The sequence below is a fragment of the Diplotaxodon limnothrissa genome, linkage group LG17 (assembly GCF_057381915.1).
Source record: "Diplotaxodon limnothrissa isolate DT_005_m linkage group LG17, D_limnothrissa_male_GT1.1, whole genome shotgun sequence".
Classification (NCBI taxonomy): domain Eukaryota; kingdom Metazoa; phylum Chordata; class Actinopteri; order Cichliformes; family Cichlidae; genus Diplotaxodon; species Diplotaxodon limnothrissa.
Genome location: NC_140612.1, coordinates 25167294 through 25189046, shown reverse-complemented (window position 1 = coordinate 25189046; position 21753 = coordinate 25167294). Strand labels below are relative to the sequence as shown.

General features: G+C 39.4%; 1 protein-coding gene across 2 annotated transcripts in view; it reads right to left on the bottom strand.

The window, feature by feature from the left end:
- The window catches only part of ppfibp1a (PPFIA binding protein 1a), a 29738-nt gene extending 12825 nt beyond the window's left edge, over window positions 1-16913 (bottom strand). For both annotated transcript variants that reach the window (XM_085376816.1, XM_085376817.1), the window contains exons 1-6: window positions 16794-16913; window positions 8601-8680; window positions 6512-6717; window positions 3191-3271; window positions 2107-2220; window positions 1863-1973 (exon numbers count right to left, since the gene is read on the bottom strand). In XM_085376816.1, coding sequence (XP_085232942.1) covers window positions 1863-1973; window positions 2107-2220; window positions 3191-3271; window positions 6512-6717; window positions 8601-8664 — 576 coding nt within the window. In that variant the 5' untranslated portion in view covers window positions 8665-8680; window positions 16794-16913. The remainder of the gene's footprint in view (window positions 1-1862; window positions 1974-2106; window positions 2221-3190; window positions 3272-6511; window positions 6718-8600; window positions 8681-16793) is intronic.
- Window positions 16914-21753: the final 4840 nt, after the last annotated feature.

Genomic DNA, 21753 nt, shown 5'->3' with positions numbered 1-21753 from the left:
TATGAGGAGCTCAGTCTACACATGGAGACAAATCCTAGACTTAAGGGAAGGGTCACGGTTAATTAATGTGAAACTCCTTTTATCCCAATCAGCAACAGTGTAGGAGGCCTGGGAAACTGACTTTAAATGCAATGGGTATTTACTTTTTTTGTGATTGTAAACCCTTCATTCTTCAAGGAGGACTGTTGTTGGTACACAGAAAATATTTGATTACTTCTTGTTTATATCATCTTCATTTGTATTGAGAACAGGGTTTGGGATTTCAGAGAAAATGTGACTTTAAAACCGTCTCACTCAGCTAATATCATGAAAAGTATAACAGCGCAAAGCCTGTTCGGACCAAGTAGAACCAAGTTTATTTTGTTGTACCCACAATTTACAGATGCCCCCTAAACAAGATTTGGTACTTGTCTGTGACTGTTAAACTTAAGGAATCCATTAATGTCATGAACTTCCTTTGAAAGACCTGAAACTGACAAACCGAAACACGCTGCTGCACTTCTTCAAGTCTCCACCAATGCACCTCCCAAATTTAAAGTGGATGCGATGAACAGCAGGGTGAGAGAGAAGAACATACAAATATAGTGATTTCTGTATTTGTGTCACAACTTCAAACGGTAAGATATTCTACATTTTGTGTGGCTATTGTTTTAGCATTTTCATCATGTTGATGTACAAGAAGGTTATTGGTTTTGGTAGCATTTGCGCGCATACGTGTCATCATTCTGTTTGTAAACATGTTAGCTTGAAGTTTGAATGAATTGAAGGTCTTCTTCTCAAACTGCACACTAATACACATTATACATTACCTGCTGCTGCATAATGTTAGTGTAGTCAAAGCAAACATCTGTCATGCTACCCTTGTCTGATTTTTACTGTACTACAAACTTCTTAAAGTAGGCTCAAATGAATATATACAAAATACAATACCATTGCCTTAAAAGCAGAAACTGCCCAGACAGTGAATTTTCTTGGGGGAGGTTTGCACACTCTCAGCACTTGTTTGGAGTATGTGTTGCTGTACTGTTCTGTTATTCTTGGCATATAGCGTCTGAAAGAATTAGCTGCTATTGGTTGCAGTTTACACTGTAACAAAAGGAGTGCACAGAAAATTAACTGGACTCATTTTGATTCTGGATATTTATAAGGAAAATAGGCCCAGCAAATACTGACTAATAGTGTTACAGAATATATCAATATAAATCTAAATTTTTACTAATCATTTACACTCGCCTGGTGTTACGGAGCCCAAAGAAAAAGAAAAGGAGTTCCCCTTTAGATATGTTTTAATCAAATCATCATAATGCTTGACACAAACTTTTCTCGTTAGAAAGAATAGGTTTGTTTGGTTTGATAATATGAAGTGAGATTTTGAATGTGTCAAAAAGCTGCTCAAGGTAACATTATAAGGTCATGAAAACTAGGACAGACAAGACGGCCAATCAGGGTTTTCATTTAAAGCTAAACGGCACCAAAAACGGGGGGAAAAAATTTATATCCTTTTACTGCGTGGAAAGTACACATAATATATCCCAGCTTCCGAGAACAGTGTATGGAAAGCTTTTTAGCCTGTGAGAGTGGAGAAAGGGAGTATGGGTGGGTGGGGGTTATTTTGGCAGGAAACAGCTGCTGGAGCACAAGGACTGTTTAAATATCTTCTGTAACCCTTAAAGAAGTTCACGTTGCACCACATGACAGATCTCAGTCCAGCCGAGTGAGGCCGACCTTTGTGACTTTAAAACAATAAGTCGGTGGCTGCCAGGATTCAGAGTCGCACGGCACATTAGACGAGGTGCAGGTGCATCTGACAATTAGAATGCGTGCTTCTTTTTACAGCCTACATTTCGAGGAAGGTGCTCTACCTCATTGCCTCTGTGATCTCTCTCCACAGTAGATAGCTTCAGCTTCAGGCTGGACACCTCGGTCATAAGCTCCAGCTTCTGGGTCTCCAGTGCTGTCCGGTTCAAAAGCTCCTGTGGAGCAACATTCACATGCAGTAAAGGCTGCACTATTACCAGGAAAGAAGAAAGTTTCAAAATGGGTGGTCTCGGCTATCTCAAACCACCGTTAACTGGCATTCAATGCAAGTATAGAAAGAGCCCTTACCTGCTGAAGAAGCTGCTCAGTAGCATTGAGTTTCTCGTGATGTTGCTCAAGACAGCTGTCTAGATCTCGAATCTTTTCACCTTGCACCTCCACCTGGTCTGTTAAAACGCTTACCTAGACAATAGTGAAACATGTTTTATGACCTTTAAAGCACAGAGACATTAGTTTGACATTTTGGGGGAATATGCTTATGTACTTTCTTGCAGAGAGTCAGTGTGGTGGTCAACACTATTCTCATGTGTCTCTGTGTGGAAAATATGTAACTACATCCAGCAGGCAGAGAGTTTCGCTCAACACCGAGGCTGGAAATTGGGGGAGGAACAGCTGGCTCTGTCTAAAAGGTAACCAAATCTGACTACTAACTGATAAATCACACAAAAAACAAAAGAAAACTATTTGTTTAATGAACTTGGCAACTTCTTTGACTCATAACTATCTGTCTGGCCAAGAAAAAGCTCTGAAATGTAATCAGCTCTAATATCGAATATTATCCATGGATGGATTTCAAGTGAGTCACAATCATGAGCACTTGATTAAGGCGTTTTCAATTTAACACTTTCTGCCAAAGTAGCCTGTTGAACATTCATGTCACATATTCGATCTTGATTTTGTTCTATGAACATCCCTCAAAGACACAGTGTCATTTTATTTGAGACCTCCTCTAGCATTAATGTAGTTGCCACAAAGTGTATTTTATGTAAACAGTCTCAAATGCCTGCACAGATTTGCCTAACAGTTAAAATAAAGGTTACAACTATTGGAGGAAAAAATAGACATATTTGGGCCTGTACTAACAGAACCGAGCACATGAATTCATAAAAGAAGCAATTTTTAGTGCACATGCAGCGACACTGTGGCTTAAAATAAGAATGGAGAAATAATAATTTGTTCCCTTCCACCAGATTTCTTCCAAATCTATTGTTTAATTTTGGCAACATGCTGCAAGCTTACAAAAAGAACTGAAAGCGTGCCTTTGATCCCACTAATAACACAAGTGCTAATAGCCACAATAACACTTAATTGCACATTCAAGACAAATTGCTCGGCTGTTTTGCAGCCGTGACAGAGAGCTTTGCTCACGCACCTGAAGAATGAGACACTCTTTGTCACTCTCAAGTCGTGACAGACGCTCTTGGGCGACTGCTTCGGAGCTGTGGACGTTGGTCTGAAATAAGAGATGATACAAGGGGATCTGTATTGTTTGAGCAAACAGCTGCATTTGCAATGCAAGATAAATAAGGCTTTAAGTTAATGTTTCTTGAAATATAAGAGCTCATAAAATCGGGAGATGGTATATAAATTATGTTGAAATGTAGATCTGCCTGGGAAAAGCAAACTAAAATACACAGCTCTGAGCTACATGGATATCCTAATGGATAAACTACACACTGTTTTCTTGTATAAACATAACTCAGTCACATGGTTTTCCCTTGAAGGAATGAATTGATACGTGTTTAAAGACTTTCGGGAAAATGTGATGGTCATCAGTGTTCTCACATGAAAGTGATTTCAGAATTGAATGAAAAGCAAACTTTTTCTCAAATATCACAAATGGAGAGACGAGGGAGCGAAGGAAGAAAAACATGAGCCTCACACAGAGTCAGCATGAGTTTTTATGATGGAAACTATTTGCAGGGAGGCTCCTATAGAAACTCCATCATTCACACACCCTGTCAAAACATTACTTCTAGTATAAACAAAGTCACAGTAAGGGCAAAGGAGCACAATCAAGAGATGAAAAGCATAGAGGATAATTCACCCCAGGCTAAATCTGCGCTGTGCAAAGATACGAACCATGCACAAAGTGACGGGTTTTTCTCATTTCTGCACACAAAATAAATAAATAAATCAAAAATATCAAACGACGGCCTTTAGGTTTGCAGCAACTCTCTCTGCTCAGGAAAGCAAGAAAAGAAGAGCAGATTTTCATTTCCTCATACTTATCCACATGTAATCCTCAGGTGAATCAACTGCATTTGATGCAAAACTAGGAGCAAATGGATCCAACAAGAAAGCAATAAACTCAAAATGACCTCAACAGGTTAAGATGCAATTGAGACAGATGATGAAAAAGTCTCTTCAAGGGGCATATATAACCTTTATTACTCCCAAATGTAACTGCAAGGCGTGACCAAAGATGTATGCCACCTCTCTAAAAGGCTGGGTTTAAATTGAGCTCATTTCCACATCAAAGTAGACTCCTTCTTGATCACTTTCAGCACGGATGCAATCTTTTAAAACTCCTAATCTGAGCACTTGTATATCCAGTGACGCAAGCTGGAACTTCAGAGATCAGGACAAAGTCACAGGAAGACAAACCTGGCTAGTAGGGCTTGTAGCGAACAAGAGATTGTAGTGGCCAAAAAAGGGAGTGACCTCCCTTAGACTTACAGCAGAACTCTATACGTTAAAAAAATAAAATAAAATTATAAAGCATGCCTTTGACCTGAGTCATGCCCTCTGATCTTTGACAGAGATACGGCTTCCATCACCTCAATCTATGACATAACTTCATAAACCTCATGGAGCAGCAAGGGGTCCACTCACTGATCTAAAAACTAGGGGTGCAACGATATTCGTATCGATATTGAACCGTTCGATACAGTGCTTTCGGTTCGGTACGCATATGTATCGAACAATACAAAGTTTTTTATTTATTTTATCAACTTTCCTTCTGACGACGCTGTCTGTGTTGAGCGCTCAGTGAATCTGCGTTCGACTACTCCGCCTAGGCTCGACAGTGCAGCCTAGGCGGAGTAGTCGAACGCAGATTCACTGAGCGCTCAACACAGACAGCGTCGTCAGAAGGAAGAGCGCAGGGCAAGCTAGCGAGACAGAAGTTAAGCTCTCCTTGCAACATGGACCTCCCCCACCCTCATTCAGATCTGGCATTTGGAATTATTTTGGTTTTCATGTGACGTATGACCCTGAAGGTAAGCGAGTCATGCACTAAAGTAAAACAGTATGTTGGATGTGCCATGCAATGCTCAATTACATGGGTGGGAACTAGTGTGTTAGCGCAGTTAGCTCGTTAACGTGTTGGCCGTCTAGCCCCATGCACGGGGCGATCGGCGGTAGCTCGTTAACGGAGATTTGCCGTGTTGTGGCGTTAAGGTCATTTCAACGAGATTAACCTGAAAGCACTAGTGGGAACACAACGAATATGACTGCACATTTACGCCGACATCATCCTAGTGCAAAGACAAGTGGAAGCAGAAAAAAAACAAGCAAGGATGCTACTAACTTTAGCCGAGTCATTTAGACTGCCGTTAGCACATGATTCTCCTCATGCTGCTGAGAATATAGCCCAGAAGAAGCGGATAGTATAGCTTTTATTTTGGAAAGAGACATTTCTCTGTAATACATCTCTCTTTTCCAAAGATGAGTGATTCCTCAATCAGATACAGGGCTAGCGATCTTTTCAGTCGGGCTACCAAAATCTATCTCTGCCCTGCCTGTCGGGCTATTGTAGGAAGGAAAAATACATGTCAATGCTTTTGCATTCTTTCAGAAATGTAGCTGGGTAATTATGTCATTGGCATCGGTGAGCCACTGTCAATATGTGACATATTGAAATCGCGTTTGAATTTGCGCTTGTTTTTTTGCTTTCACTTTGCAATGACAGCACTGATCTGTGAGTGATGATAATTTGTGCACCAATTCCTCTGACATCGTCTTATTAATCGTTAGCTTACTATGCAAACATGACAAGTGAAATCTCCCGCAGCAAGCTTAAACATGTGAGAGGTTGATCGCGCAGAGAATCGCTGAGCTTATGTGAGTGCGTGTGTAAAAGCAGCAGGATATATATTTGACTACGATGACCTTCACAGACAGATATATATTTTAGTTCTGCTGAGCCAAATAAGACAGGTCAGGGTGAAGAAGTGACAGCCAAAGAAAAGCTTACCACAAAACGGAGAAGTTATGACAAATCAGACTATAAGGCAAAAAGAAAGTGCAGCTTTATGGTTTCATGGACAAAATAATTTCTGTGGCTGCAATATGACGAGCTAAATAACCAGGGCTGCACATAAGTGGTCCGCAGGTGCACATTCGCTGTCAAAATAAAAAACACGCACAAGGGTTAGGGTTAAATTTAAAAACTGTACTTTTGAGTTAAAATATATATTTATAATTTTAATAAATGACAAATTAAAAAGGCATGAACATTTTTTTTGTATCAAAAAAATATCGAACCGTGACACCAAAGTATCGAACCGAACCGAACCGTGAATTTTGTGTATCGTTGCACCCCTACTAAAAACAGCAATCACACTGACAGGGGTCCAGAGGTGTGCAAGGAGAAGTCTTCATTAGAAATTCACGACACTTTTCGATCACACTTCAACCTAAAAGACCAGACAAAGAAATCTAGAGAGAACCCTACACGGGGTCTTTTTACCATTCGTCCGTGCAGCCACTCCACCAGACCCTCTGCAGTGGAATCAGGAATCTGACACCGCAGGTTGTCCCTCTCATCATTATCCATCAGCTCCAGGGCTGCCCGCAAATCCTCCAGCAAGTGAAGGACCCGAAGGCCACCGAGGAAAGGCGATGTGGGAGACTGGCAGTCAAACAGCCCGTTGGAGTAGTCCATGGCCTTGGAGCCTGGCGAAGTGCAGGGGGAGGATTTAGATACATATAGAGGTTGTTATGAAATCTACATTTGTCTTTGATCTGCAGGAGTGGTGGAATCATGATGAATAGCTTGTGAACTCATACTTTCATACAGCTGCATATTCCAATTTTTTTTTCTTTTCAATCATTAAAAACTGCTATTGCCTTTGTTACTGCATTGATGCCTTTAAACAGTCACCAACATATCAGTCTGTAAACACCAAATACATCAAACTAGATTACAGCATTTATATAGCTTGTTTTGGGGTTGATAATCTTTGTTACAGTATGTACAGTGCAAAATATTATTTAATATGAGTTATGGACTTTGCGTTTTGTTGCATTCACTAAATGGCAAGAACTCCAGGTCAGCGGTAAAAAGAATATAAATAAGATTTAACTTGTGGTGCATAAACAAACTAAAGCTCCTTTTAACTGCTTTAAATTAACTGCTGCACAGCTGTGCACATTTCTAATGTATCAGTTCTTTTTCTATGATGTAACAAGATTAAACAAAACGTCTATAATGAATTTTCACAAGAGCATATGTACAGAACAGGGGTATTCGATTATGCTAACGATTATTTTGTCATTAAGAATATGATTTGGAAAAAAATTATTTATTAAAGTTCAAGAAAAAAATCCTTGTCTTTTCATTAATTCCATGAAATTGAATTATTTAAAAAAAAAAAAAAAGATAAAAGAAAAAAAAAAGTTTAGTGAGGTGACTGGCACGGAGTGAATTAGAGGCGTGAAGTGTGCTAAAAGGTCAAACATAGGAGCAGTTTTAGAAAACAATTAAGTAAATGATTCATTTTTCATCTCAATTAACTTCTTATCTTGCCAAAATTTTAACAGAATTTAAAATTTGATTAACTGCACAACCCCAACACAGAGACACCATTTTTAATGACAGTTAAAAATGGTTGTTGCAGCTCAGAGCTGTTACAGTTGCAGCTCTTCACATCCTTCATAGAACATTTTAATTGGGGTTTCCATCAAATTCTCAAAGACCATTATGTTCGTTTAAATAGCTCACATGGTTTTCCCTCTGAAGCCATTTTCCTCCTACTCAAGTAAACATTTCAGCAAATTAAAGCGTCATAATAACTTTTAGGTACTTTCGTGGATACTTTAATGCCGACGTGGCGAGAATACCACAATCATGCAAACATACTGAGCAAACAATATTTGTATGGTGTCCATCAGACAAAATATAAGATAACAAAGACAATTAAATCTCTCTGTATAAGTGGCAACTGCATTTTATTTGGAAGCAAATGCGGCAGCATCCCAACTGATTTCAAGTGCATGATGTTCCCACCAAGCATGGCTTCCCCCACAGTAGCAGGGCATGAGGGCTTGATGATGCCTGTGGTTTCTGCGGAAACAGTGGGGACGGGGTGATATCATGTGATCAGCCGTCTCGTTCCCATTGGAAAGGTCAGTGCTATAATTACACACATCAGTGGAAAAAGTAGGGACTCAAAAACTGAAGTCTGGTCTGCTCATCTGCAGCAGCACAAATATACAGAGTGCAGCCAAAAGCTCACAAGCAAGAGGTTTATATTCCAAACTCACAGAGCTTGAATAATCATTAGTTTCCATCACGGCAGGGACAATGGAAACTTACTTTAATTCTTCATGCAGTGGAGGCAGACCACTAAAAGCATGGTTTCAGCTGTATTTCAGACTCATGTATATTCAGAAGGATTACATTAAACTGCAGGTAAAAGTGGTAAAGTTATTGTCCGCTAGACTCTGTATTTGCAATTTAATGATTTCCAGATGTGAGTAGACCCTCATAGCTTACCATGCCCACTTGAAAAAGTGCTATTCCCAGGTCTTAGAGTCCAAATGTTCACTGTGGTTACCTGCTATGATCCCATCCATTTGCTCCAAGGCTGCTGCCAACATCTCGCTAGCGTCAGACATCATCTTGTGTTCAATTGTTCTGAAAGAGAAGACAAGCATAAGAAAAAAGGGAAACTCCATAAAGGATCTTGGCCGGAACTAAAAGGCATTAAAATATACTTCAAAATCAAATCACTGCCAAATATGGTGTCTGCAGCTATGCCTGCAGTAGTCTTTTTTATGTTATCAGTTCACAAACAGACTTTGATCGTTGTAAGACAGAAAAGATTGAAAAGTGGCCATCCCCCAAACTGCTGGAGTATTGCACATGAGGTAAAAGTATTGCCATTACTGCGTAAAAGCTCTTCAACTTTTCATCAAAGCAACTATTCAAACTGGATCTGGCTAAATAGATGTTTAACAGCACTCAACTACAACTTCTAAATACACCGTGTGATGAGATGGTGTTTCATGCCCACATGAAACCACATATCACATCATCAACAGCCACTAAGACAACAGCACCGACAGCTTCTCTTCACAGAATTCAGAAATTTAATGACACTAGTGCAGTGTTTATTTGGATAATGTTACAAATTTTCTGGAGCTACAGTTTACAAATGTTCCCTGAAAGCATCAGGGTTGGCCTTATGTCAGTGTTTAGAAAAACGCTTAGGTGTAAGCACACACTCATTGAATGTGTGTGCAATTGTGCTTGTTCAAAAAGTGATTGTGTGATGGGCAGACTTAACTCCAGCTCTTGAGAGCTACTCTTCCAAAAGAAATTTTAAATGAAGGACTGGTTTGTCACAGTAAACCAAAGACTGAACAGATTAAACATCTGAAGTCATCTTTGTTGGAAACAGTTTGTTTTTAAAAACAATCTAAATGATTAAAAATGATTACACTGGCAAACTTGTAACCTTGGTTTTAGAGTTAAAGTGAGAATCAGAATCAGGCTAACAAGGGTATGGATGAATGTCTAGCATTTGTTTGGCTACTTTGATGGCTAAAAATGAGGTTACAAAGAAAGTCCCCCCCCCCAAAAAAAAAAAAAAAAAAAAAAAAGATGGCTAAATGTTGTTAATCGGTAAAAGATTTAGACTGCAGGCAGGTGAGTTCGACCCAATTCTCTCAAGTGCTCTTTTTATACAGACAATATGTTACTGACCCATTGCCAATTAACTTAATTAGCGCAAAAAGGTTCCTCCAGCTGTTTCTCTTTAGTACTACTTACTCTTCCAGCCGTTTGCTGTCCCTGCCCCAAGTTTTGTGTTTTAATATGTTGCTGCATTCAAATGATAATGAGAATTTTTTTTTTCATGAAAGAGTAAAATGCCTCAGTTTAAACAACCAGTGTTTTAAAATGCTGTATTTGGGATAAAATATGGATTTGTAGGCATTCCATACGTTTTTATATAATAGTCCACATTATGATATGTCCTGTCATTTGTTTGACATTGCATTAAAAACAATATGGGCATACACTGGCCCTTTTCTTGTGCAACCATCACTCCTAATGTTACCCAGTAACAGTTTTTAAAATATAGCAGATGTAACACGCTGGACATGTTTTCAACCAAGAATGTCAGTATTCCCTAAAATGCCAGGTCTCAAAGTCTACTGTGGTGAAAACACTGGAACTTGGTGGGAGGGATGTTTTGATCCAAAACAGGACTGGAGAGCCACTTCCTAAGAGTAGGCAGACAAATTTGCAAACTGTTCAGGCCACGTCTAAACAACTAAAATTAACATGTCCAGTAAAGAAAAGCAAGACAACAACAGTAAACTGCCATTTCTGGTGAATCAGGCAATTCCCTAAAGAGTCCTTTACATATATTTTTGATGCCACCCTTGTCCCTGTTGTAGTTACTGGTAAGGAAATTGCACTGTTGATGCACAATAGCCTGTTTTGAACCAGAAAGCCTGCCTGTATGCATGCATTTACATTTCCACTTGAAAAAGAAATTATTAAGTTATCACTAATCTTGTTACAGTAAAAGGTCTCATTCTTCCTTTTCAAATGACTGCTGCATCAAATTACCCTTGCAGTCGGCGACACAAAAAAACGAAAAGAAAAAAAAAACAAACAAAAAAAAAAAAAAACTGGCTGCCTCAGAGACAAAAAACAAAGTGATTTCCAGGACTTATTATCCAGAAGCCCTTATTTCCGGCGAGTGGGCAGTCACGAGTGCTCATGGCCAGGCTCCTCTCTAAAATAATGGCACTATTCTCCCAGGGGTCTCAGGCCTTGTAGCTCCGGCATGCTCGGCATTTCAAACTTCCATAACAAAGTTGGACAATATACCCATGACCAGTGGATTCAAACACTTATCACATGTCCTCTTTTACTTGCACTGGCCACTTATCGCTTCAAACAAAATCTGATTTAGAGGAACTGAAATAGTAAACAATATGGCACAGAGAGCCCAGCTGTCCGACATAAAAACAGTAACCCCACTTGTTCAGACATCGCATAGTAAAAAAGGGAGGGGGGGACTAGTGGCTTTGCCTCATTTCCTCCCTCTGTGGGGTCACAGTGTCATACCCAGTAGGTTAAGAAATTGGCATTAAGGGCTTAATTAAGACCAATGACCTCAATATGTGAGCTGGGTTTGCTACAGTCTGCTGTTAAAACAAGGAGCCTTAAGTGCTTTGGCGCCTGGTTTAACTGCAGAGAAGTGGGTGTAGGTTTGTTCCAAAATGTCATACAAAGTGCTGTATTTGTAGTACAACATCAACATATCATTACGCTTGAATCTAAACAGAACCCTGGTTATGCAGACACATGCATCTGAAGATATAACAACCTGCTTTCCATATAAACTGTAAAGTTTCCAAGTGGAATGAGGTTGGAGGCACACCACCGATGCACTTCTTACTACGACTGCTACTACTATGCTTTACTCTGTGATTTGATGGAAACAGGATGCTTTTTGAATAAACTCTGGAGGAAATATATAGCTCAAGAGTCATATTTGTTGCTGGAAACACTTTTGAAATTTAAAAACAAACAAATAAACATGTAAATAATGAAATCCTTCACAAGACACCCTAACTCATGCTCTGTTCAGCTGTCCTTAATGGTCCCATTTTTTTGTCCCTTGAGGAGATATGAAATAGAATGAGTTGTCATGTGATAAAAGCCACATCGAAACTGGAATGAGTTTCATGTGAAATCCCATTTAGTAACAATTCCCATGAAAGTCAAAATGCCAGGTCAATTTATCTCTGGAAAAGAGTCAAAACAGGAATTAAATGAGCACATGAAAATAAAAGTCAATTTTGTGCTGGCCATGCAGCAAATAGATGGCACTGAAACCTTCCGTAAAAACTGGTTTGGTCGTTCTTTAGACTCAAAGCCTTTAAAATGTCAGGGATTTTCCACTTTTACTCACATCAGTGATGAACAGGTCAACCATTTAAAAAATAAATTATATATATATAAAATATGGCTAAACCTAAAGATGAGAGTCCATCTGTGGCCTTGTGAAGGAGGGTCCATATGAAATTATATTGTCTGATGCCTGAAGCGTAGGAGTGATGACTGCATGCATTCCTAAGCAAGCCAGTTCTCCCACAAACTAAACACTAATACCAGGCAGTGACATTCCTGCTGACCTTTTTGACCCTCTTTCCCTCACACTAAATCCCCCCAAGGACTGTATTATGTCAAAGCCCAAGACATTTAAACTGATCCATGAAGGGAAAAGATAAAATGCCAACAAGAAACAACAAACAAAAGCTGGCGTGTCATATACATGGAGGCAACTCAAATGGATTCAGATATTTTACCCCAAGCAAAAAAAAAAAAAAAAAAAAAAAAACCCACGCAGAAAAGAACTGAACCTACAAACAAGTATTGTCTATCTGCTAGAGCCAGAAATATCCTATTCCTCTGTGCCATGGAGCTCCATTGTTGACCACAGTAGTTTGTTTTGACATCACACATGATCCATCCTGTGCCCAAAGTCTATTCTTCCCTGATGAAAGTTGAAACACATGCAAACATTCAGTCCTGCTGAAGTAATTTTTCCTCAAAAAAAAAGATAGTGTCCAGCTGTTTAAGGAAATTGCTTAACCCTTACTTTTTTTCTTTTTTTATTGTCTTAAGTAGGAAGGAAGAGGCTTGGTCCCGACTATCATAGATATCTTTTCAGACACACCAGGAAAACACTGATCAGAAGGAAAACACGTCCACATTACATACTTTTGCAAAAACTTAACCACAATTGGCCTCCAGTTTGTTTTAAAATATACCATCAAGACCACAAATATCTTTGTGGGACTGAGCATCATTGTTATCCCACATATTGAGATGATGTGATGATACTGAGACGATGCAGAGCCAGCTTCAAGTGGTTGTAGCTTTTCCTTAGGCCAACGTCTTTGCTCTGTACACCCAGCTGGTTGTTGCATAATTTTTGATCGTCAGTGTCAGGAGAAACAACATTGGGAAACAAAAACAGTAGACACAACCTCTAACTTGATTTCACAAGAATCGCCCTTTATATTTTAAGTTAAAGACCATACAATATTAGAAAGAAAACCCCATCGGTTGACTGTGATCAGATGACCCTCTATGAGCAAGCATTTGTTGATGGTGGTGAGGAAATACTCCTCTTTTACAGGAAGAGACCTCTGCCTGAACCAGGCTTAGGGAGGGGTACGTATCTGCTGGGACCAGTCAGAGGGTAAACTTCTATGAAAGAGGTGGACATTTCACTCCAAGCCTATTCAACAATGCTCTTTTGATACACTTTTACAAAGCAAATATCCACTTATAGCCATCATGAATAAATTGCTCACAAACCTTAGTTCACTCTAAACTAAAGTTTTTATTTTAAAAAGGGCAACAATTGCAAAAGCAATGGATAAAAAGCATATGTTCAGAGGCCTAAAAACAGCTTTTTTGTGGAGGTCTGAGAGGCCATCTAACACTATAAAAACCACACTATAAAACCGCATTAATGACATCATTCACTTATTGTTCTGCTCTTGCCATTTGAATAAATGTTTCCACCCCCCAAAAAAGGAATCAATGCTACTGATCTAAATCCATCTGACAGAAGAATTTTTCAATTTTAAAGAAAGAAATCAGTAAGAGAATCAAACTCTACTTTTCTGGGGCTAAGAGGTGGTTTTAACGTCAACCAGATGGATTTGGAGTGATACAGAATGAGGAGGGGGGAGGGATGAAGCATCTGAAAATAGGCTGGGATTACTTGACCATACGTTGAATGGTCGGTCTCTGTAACACACACACGCCTCTACCGGTGCCTCGTGCTCCTATAACTTACCTCCAGCTGTGGTACAGATGTGCATTTCAGAATGTAGCATAAGAAGCTGCATAAGGTGAAGTACTACAACCCAGTTTGTCGTAGGAAGTTTAGACCTGCTCATAATCAGCTGTACGATACTTTTGCTCATGGTTTGTAAATCTGTGTGACACTTTAGGTCAAAGGTCTGAGAACAAGTTTAAAATAACTTGCTACCATAAGTTCATGACTACTTCTTCTTTAAAAGTAATCTAATCAATACATTCGCTTCTCCTTCAGCACCATCACCCTTGACTAAAATAAACTGCAAATATAACCAGATCTGAAACTATAACTGAATACAGACCGTCTCCAATACACCTACATTGCTGCCATTCCTTTTAAAACATTTGTTTTAGTCGGATTTGAACCCTCCTGAGCTGAACTGACAGCTAATAACAATGACAAAAGTTACTAAGACATTAATCAACTTATAAAAACTTATTCAGTACAAGAATCATCTGCAGGCTTTTGTGCACTGGAGCACAGGGCTGCACCTAATGTTTTTCCACACCAGTTGTCATCACTGCATTTTATGATTGAATATTCTGGCCCACCTGCCTTGCTCTTGGTCTTCCTGTGCCACCCAATTTAAGAAAAAGCCCCATCAAAAACTCCAGTAAAACACCCTCCTTTTGTTTACCCTTCCCCCTGAGAGATGGTGCATAGAACTTTCAGTCTGGGCTACTGTGAGGTCAGGTTGTTTCATAGTAACGTCAGACACTAAACCAGCGCTGGGTTTCTCACTGCAGCACCGGCTGCCGCAACACGCTACACAAACAAGTCTTTGTCTTTTAGAGCCTCACATGGTAGCACCACGACTCTGATCCCAAGTTATTGCAGTTTTTCCACGTGGCCCAAACTACATCACAGGCAGAATTCAAACTAGAGGGGAAAAATAAATTGTCAAAATAAAGAAAAGCTCTGGAGGAAATGAGTAAGAGATCTCAGCAAGCCAAGAAAAACTACAGTTTGTTGCCTTTGTTATCACTAACGTAACTCAGAAGTCCTAGTATTACTCACACCATTATAAGCGCTTCCAATAAACAGGATTGAAACAGAGGCATCCTTACGCTCAGGAAGACCTTCACTCAGTCCTGTCAGGAAGTGCTTCCTGGCAAATTCTGGGGAAATGTCTTCCTCTTGCAAAGACACTGCAATTTTCCTGCAATCCCTTCACACACTGCAATAAAAGCTGAAAGTCCAGGAGCTCCTATATTACTTCTGTCACATCATAATGGAGCCTTTAGCATCAATTTTACTGAATTTAGAGAGGAACGAGCCTTTAAATCTGTTCCTGTGAGACAAATGTTTTAGATTAAGACGTTATAATTAATTTCAGAAGAATGTAAACATCCCAGTATGTCATGTGGCTTCAACATGACACCTCCCTTCTTTCAAAATACACTACCACAAGATAACTGCACCAAGAATGCAAGGAATGCAAATATCATGGAGAGAAAAAAAAAAAAAAAAAAAAAAGGTGCCTGAGATAGAAAGGCCCCCGTAGAATTTTTGGACACGTGGCTTTAAGAAAAACAAAATCTAAATCTAGAAAACTTTGGGGAGTGTGCCATGTAAATCTTATTGCAAGGCAAGTTTACTGCCATGGGCCAATAATGGACTTTGTCCTGACTGACTGACTGACTGACTGACACACACACACACACACACACACACACACACACGCACACGCACACGCCTGCTGCCTGAGGAAACATGCTTCCAGGAGATTAGACTTATTTATTTGTGTCTCTTAAACAATCACTAAGCAGTTTGTTTTACTATGCTCCTGTAACATCAGATATGGCTGTGCAAGCAAGTGTGCATCAGCATGGGTTTTCTGAGACATGAATCATTGGCTGAATGAGTGAGGTGAGAATACAAATGTGGTTATTGACAGAGAGGGAAATAAAATCCTTTGTTAAGTTTTAGGTTATCTGCCTGCAGGCCAAGACGTCACCAGAGGGAGATCGGGAGAGTAGAGCACTGCCAGGGGGTCATGTGCCTCAGGAGTGGGGGTTTTCCTGAATAAAAAAAAACTACACTGCAGACTTTTACCCACACAAAGGCTGCATAAGTCTCAGGCTGATGATGAAAAAAGCCGACACTGGACCTGAATCAGCTATAAAGTGCTGGCTCCTACATCATTTTCTAAATGATGCTGGGCGCCAAACTGAGTCTGACTGGAGGTTCACGACAGTGATTCATAAGTTGGCCTGCACATTTATGGATACATAAATAAAATGTGATGCAATAAGGGTCCTCACATACAAAGCTAGCACAATTAAAAGCACTAAAAGAAACTGCAATGCTTTGGAAAAAAAATGTACTGTCTCTAATAACTTTATCACTTCTATGGATTATTAGTATCTACGTGTGTTTTTTGTTAACATGGAATTTAAACACATGTGTGGTGCATGGGCTGGTGATTTAACCCCAAATAACATTTTAAAACTGCAGTGAAATATCACAGTAAGACCCGGGGAGATTTTCTATATAAGTGTTCACCGATGGTGTAGAAATAGAGGAAAATACAAATTATAATATCACAATAAATTCTAAATACCTCAACACAATTATGGCTATTTAACTTTAGGCTGCCATATGTGCAGTATAATCTTAAATAGCCATTAACATAGGGAATACATTCAATATTCAAATGAATACGCAAAAGTTAGGGGAAAAAGCTCACCTCTGGGTTAATACGTTAGCTAACACGTCCACATCGTTTTTAGCTTCAAGTCCAATTAAACAGAAAACAAGATGACTTTAGCGTTTTTAACACCATAAAAGTCAAGTAAGCACTTTAGTAAAGACTGGAAAAGTCAACAGTTAACAGTAACTCTGTTTTTAAAACTGCAAAAAACTTAATTGAAACTTCGGAAAACTTACAGTTTTCGACCAAAGAAAAAGTTTTAACGACGGGGTCCTGCAGTCTCCAGTTAGCTTACTCCAAACTCTTTGGCCGCCTTTCAACGGAGCTTCATGGTCGCCGTTCACCTTCTCATTGAATTTGTCTGTGAAATGAAGTTTTCATCCAGCTAAAAAAGGCGATAGAGTGCGGCGTCAAGTTAAAGCCACACAGGAAGAAACTTCAGGAAGTCATGACTTCAGAATAAAAGCATAAAATCCGTTAGCAGAGGAAGAATCGCTTTTGCCCTTCACAATAAAACTCATGTCCTCTGATGTTAGACTAAGACATGACATTTCTTGTATCTTTCTCACTGCTGCCACAAAGCAACACTTTGAATTCAGTAATTTTCATATTTTTTCCAACCTTCATGATAATAAAATGATTAAAAAAAACATCTTCTGCTCCTAGTGTTAAGAAAGTATTCTATATGAGCTTTGTCATCCCATTGTAGGCTAATATAATGTTGTATGTTATTCTTAACTTATTATTATATATGAGGGACAGCAGATGCTGAGCGAAGTAAGACAGAGAAGGTTGAGATGATTCTGACATACAGAGGAGGGATAGTGGATATAGTGGAGATGAATGCTCAGCGTGGTTTTCCTCTTCTCCTCTTATTTAGCAGCTCCACTGATATATCAATGGAGGACATAGAGGGTTAGTGTGACGGAGGAAGCTGAGACAGACAATCCACTGTAGTGACCTCTAAGTGATGATAATGATTTCATTTAGACTTTTACCTTTAATTGTGCTGTATTCAACTTTTTACAAAGAATTTATTCAAATTCAAATTCAAATTTTTATTTGTCACGTACACAGTCATACACAGTATGATATGCAGTGAAATGCTTAGACAACTGCTCGTGACCTAAAGAAAAAAAAAAGGAAAAGGCTATGAATAAGACAGGAAATAAATATGAAAAATTAAAAAGTGTAAATTTAACTAGGAAGGAATAAAATATAGAAAATTAAGGTTAAAAATGAAATAACTGTACAACACAAATTAGAATGAAGGGTAAATTTAACTGGGAAAGAATAAGATAAAATATATAAATTAAAGTTGAAAATAAAATAACTGTACAACAAAATACACAATACACAGTATAGAACTATATAAGAATGTATGAAGAAATATAAATAAATAAATATATATATACACACAATAACAGCAGCTGTACAAGTATTAACTGGATTCTTTGTATCTATTATCTTTGTAAAATAGAAATTATTATTAAGAGTTTCTATTTATCATATGTCATTTATTGTTTTTTACTTTTCCCCCTTCATTTAGTTATTTCCGTTTGTGCAATTTTTTAACATTTATTTTGCCATTTTGTTTTGTCACATGGTATTTTACTTAATATTTAAGATTTCTGTCTATTTTAATAGTGTTTCTTGGTTTGAGTTTTTGGAGAGGTTTGTAGCAATCCAGCGCAGAGTTTTTGACATTTATATTCAGATGTGTTTCTTGTTCACATATGATGTACATGCTGCATATATACATATATACTCACCAGCTTCTTTGTTATGTACATCTTGTACCTTCAGAGCTGCCTTAATTCTTCATGACATAGAAAGGAAGTGCTGGAAACATTCCTCAGAGAATTTGGTCCATATTGAGATAATAGCGTCATAGACTTCCTGCAGATTCATTGCATGTACATCCCTGATGAAAATTTCCATTCCACCACATCCCACGGTGTTCTGATGACGTGGAGGTCATTTGAGTGAACTCATTGTCCTGTTTAAAAAACCATTCTGAGAGCAGCCATCAGAAGATGGGTGCACTATGTTTATAAAGGTGTCCAAAGTGTGCCAGTGAAATATTCCTTGCACGTTACACCACCAGATCCATGTTTTCATGCTGTTTATGGCAAATTATGATACTACCATCCAAACGTTGCAGCAGAAATCAAGACTCCCCAGACCAGCCCATGTTTGAGGTTCTAGTTGTGGTGATCCTGTGTGAACTGTAGCCTCAGTTTCCTGCTCATTGCTGACAGGAGTGGCACCCAGTGTGGTCTTCTGCTGTCCATTCTGAGATATTTTTGGTACAGATAACAGATACTTTGGTGATAACGAGTGGCTATTTCAGTTACTGCTGCCTTCCTGTGAGCTTGAAGCAGTCTGCCCATTCTCCTCTGACCTCTGGTATCAACAAGTTTTTTTTAGCCATAGAGCTGATCGCTGAATATTTTCTCTTATTCAGACCATTTCCTGCACAAACTCCAGAAAAGACTGTGCAGGAAAATCCCAGTAGATCAGCAGTTTCTAAAATATCCAACAATGCTGTGTTCAAAATCTATTCACTCAGTCTACGTGTCTAAATGTACTAAGTTGCAATCGTGTGAATGGATGATTAGATATTTGTGCTTGAAAAGTACCTAATAAATTGGCCAATTAATCAATATAATGTGTAAACTAGTGGTTCTCTGTCTTTTTTCTGATTTGCCTCACTTCAGTTGCCAAAAGAAGTTCATGCCCCCCTGCACCAAAATTTCTTTAATCAGTCATAAACTATTAAAAATATCGAAGCTAAATTTTAGTCAAATGCCCAACTTGCAGTGGCTTTATGCGCCTCAAATGGGACCTGCCCCATGGTTTGAGAACCATGTGTGTCAATATAAAACTGTTATTTTATTTAGAATTATTTTGTTTGTGTTTTAATTGTTTTTTGTGATTCATTTACTCTGTTTCATTGCATAATGCTTAATATTGTGAAACATAACACACTGACTGAATTATTTTGGACGTCACTATAATGCAGAAGCCAGCATGTGTGATGGTGAGCTGTGTGGGAGAAAACTGAGAACAAATAAAATTAGCATCACACTGAGTGCAAATTAAAAGCTTTAAAGGTCACATTAATTTTTATTCCATTTTAGAATATTCACATGTTGCTTTAAAAAAAAGAAAAAGAAATACACGCTGCAAGTCTCCTGGTAAACATTTTCAGACACATCTACCAGTAGGTGGAGTCAGAGGTGTTCTCATGATGCTGGGAGCATGCTCAAGGACACCCTCGGTTTCAGACACAAAGGAGCCTTGATTTTATTTTATAAGACATCGAGTGTGTACTATAGACATGATGTAACACACTTGCCTTGGAGCACATAAAGGACATTTTTGTTTCTGTCTGAAGTGAGGAGAAAATAGAGACATGGTGCATTGTGTGTTTAATGGCAGAATAGACTTAAACAGCACTGACTGAATTCCTGAGAAACAAGCAGCGTAATGAATGTGCTAACATGAACTCTCAGACCCTCCTGTATAATATCATCGCACATGTCTGCACACATTCTGCGAGTGTTTACGCTTTAGTTTGAAGTGGCATTCTCCTTTCTAATATCACTACGAAGAACTGTGAGCTAGTATTACTCTGTAAGTGAACATCTTCAAGTCAAGTCAAGTCAAGTCAAGTTGGCTTTATTGTCACTTCAACCATATACAGTTTAACAGTACACAGTGAGGCGAAACAACGTTCCTCCAGGAACCGAGGTGCTACATGCAACATAAATTTACAACATAAATTAACAGAAAACTCTAAACTAGCTAACTAAGAGGCCTAGTTAGCTGGCTAGCAGGGACAAGACAGACTGACCTAACATAAATTACAACATAAATTAACAAAAAACTATCTAACTATCTAAGGAAGACTTTTTTTTTGTTATCAGACAGCAGACAACAAAGTGCACGTGCAAATGTGCAAACAAGAGCAGCAAGTGACAGTGTGACAAAAAAAAAACACAACGTAACATACTAATAAGGTTTTGTGATGATGAGTTGAGGTAGTGGAGGAACAGTAAACATTCCTTAGTGTAGCAGCAAAAATTAGGAAGTGCAGAAGTTAGTGCAGAAAGTCCAGTAATAATATTGTGCAAAAGAACATTTACAGGTTGGTGTGTACGATGGTTTGGTGGTGTAGGTCAGTGTGTTTGCGCTTGTGTTGATTAGTCAGTCCAGTCTCAATGTTTTGAGGTAGTTGAGTTAAGCTGAGTGATAATGTGTGTGTGTGTGTGTGTGTGTGTGTGTGTGTGTGTGTGTGTGGAGACGGATGGCTTGTGGAAAAAAGCTGTTGCACAGTCTGGATGTGTGTGCCCGAATGTTTCGGTACCTTTTTCCGGATGGCAGGAGTGTGAAGAGTGTGTGAGAGGGGTGTGTCCGATCAGCGACAATGCTGGTGGCTTTGCGAATGCATCGTGTGGTGTAGATGTCCTCAATGGCACAGTTCCCAAACCAGACAGTGATGCAGCCGCTCAGGATGCTCTCGATAGTTCCTCTATAGAAGGTGGTCAGGATCGGTGGTGGAAGCCGGGCCTTTCTCAGTCTTCTCAGAAAGAAGAGACGCTGTTGGGCTTTCTTGTGCAGGGAGCTGGTGTTGAGGGACCAGCCGAGGTCCTTCTCCAGGTGGACGCCCAGGAATTTGGTGCTGTCGACGATCTCCACAGAGGAGCCGTTGATGCTCAGCGGTGAGTGGTCGCCTCGTGTCCTCCTAAAGTCAACAACCATCTCTTTTGTCTTGTCAACATTCAGAGACAGGTTGTTGTCTTTACACCAGTCCGTTAGCCTCTGCACTTCCTCTCTGTACGCTGACTCGTCGTTCTTGCTAATGAGACCCACCACGGTCGTGTCATCAGCGAACTTAATGATGTGATTTGAACTGTGTGTTGCTACACAGTCATGAGTCAGCAGTGTGAACAGCAGAGGACTGAGCACACAGCCTTGTGGGGCCCCAGTGCTCAGTGTGGTGGTGCTGGAGGTGCAGTTCCCGATCCGTACTGACTGAGGCCTTCCGGTCAGAAAGTCCAGGATCCAGTTGCAGAGGGAGGTGTTCAGGCCCAACAGGCTCAGCTTTCCGATCAGTTGTTGGGGGATGATCGTGTTGAATGCTGAGCTGAAATCTATGTACAGCATTCGAACGTGTGAGTCCTTCTTGTC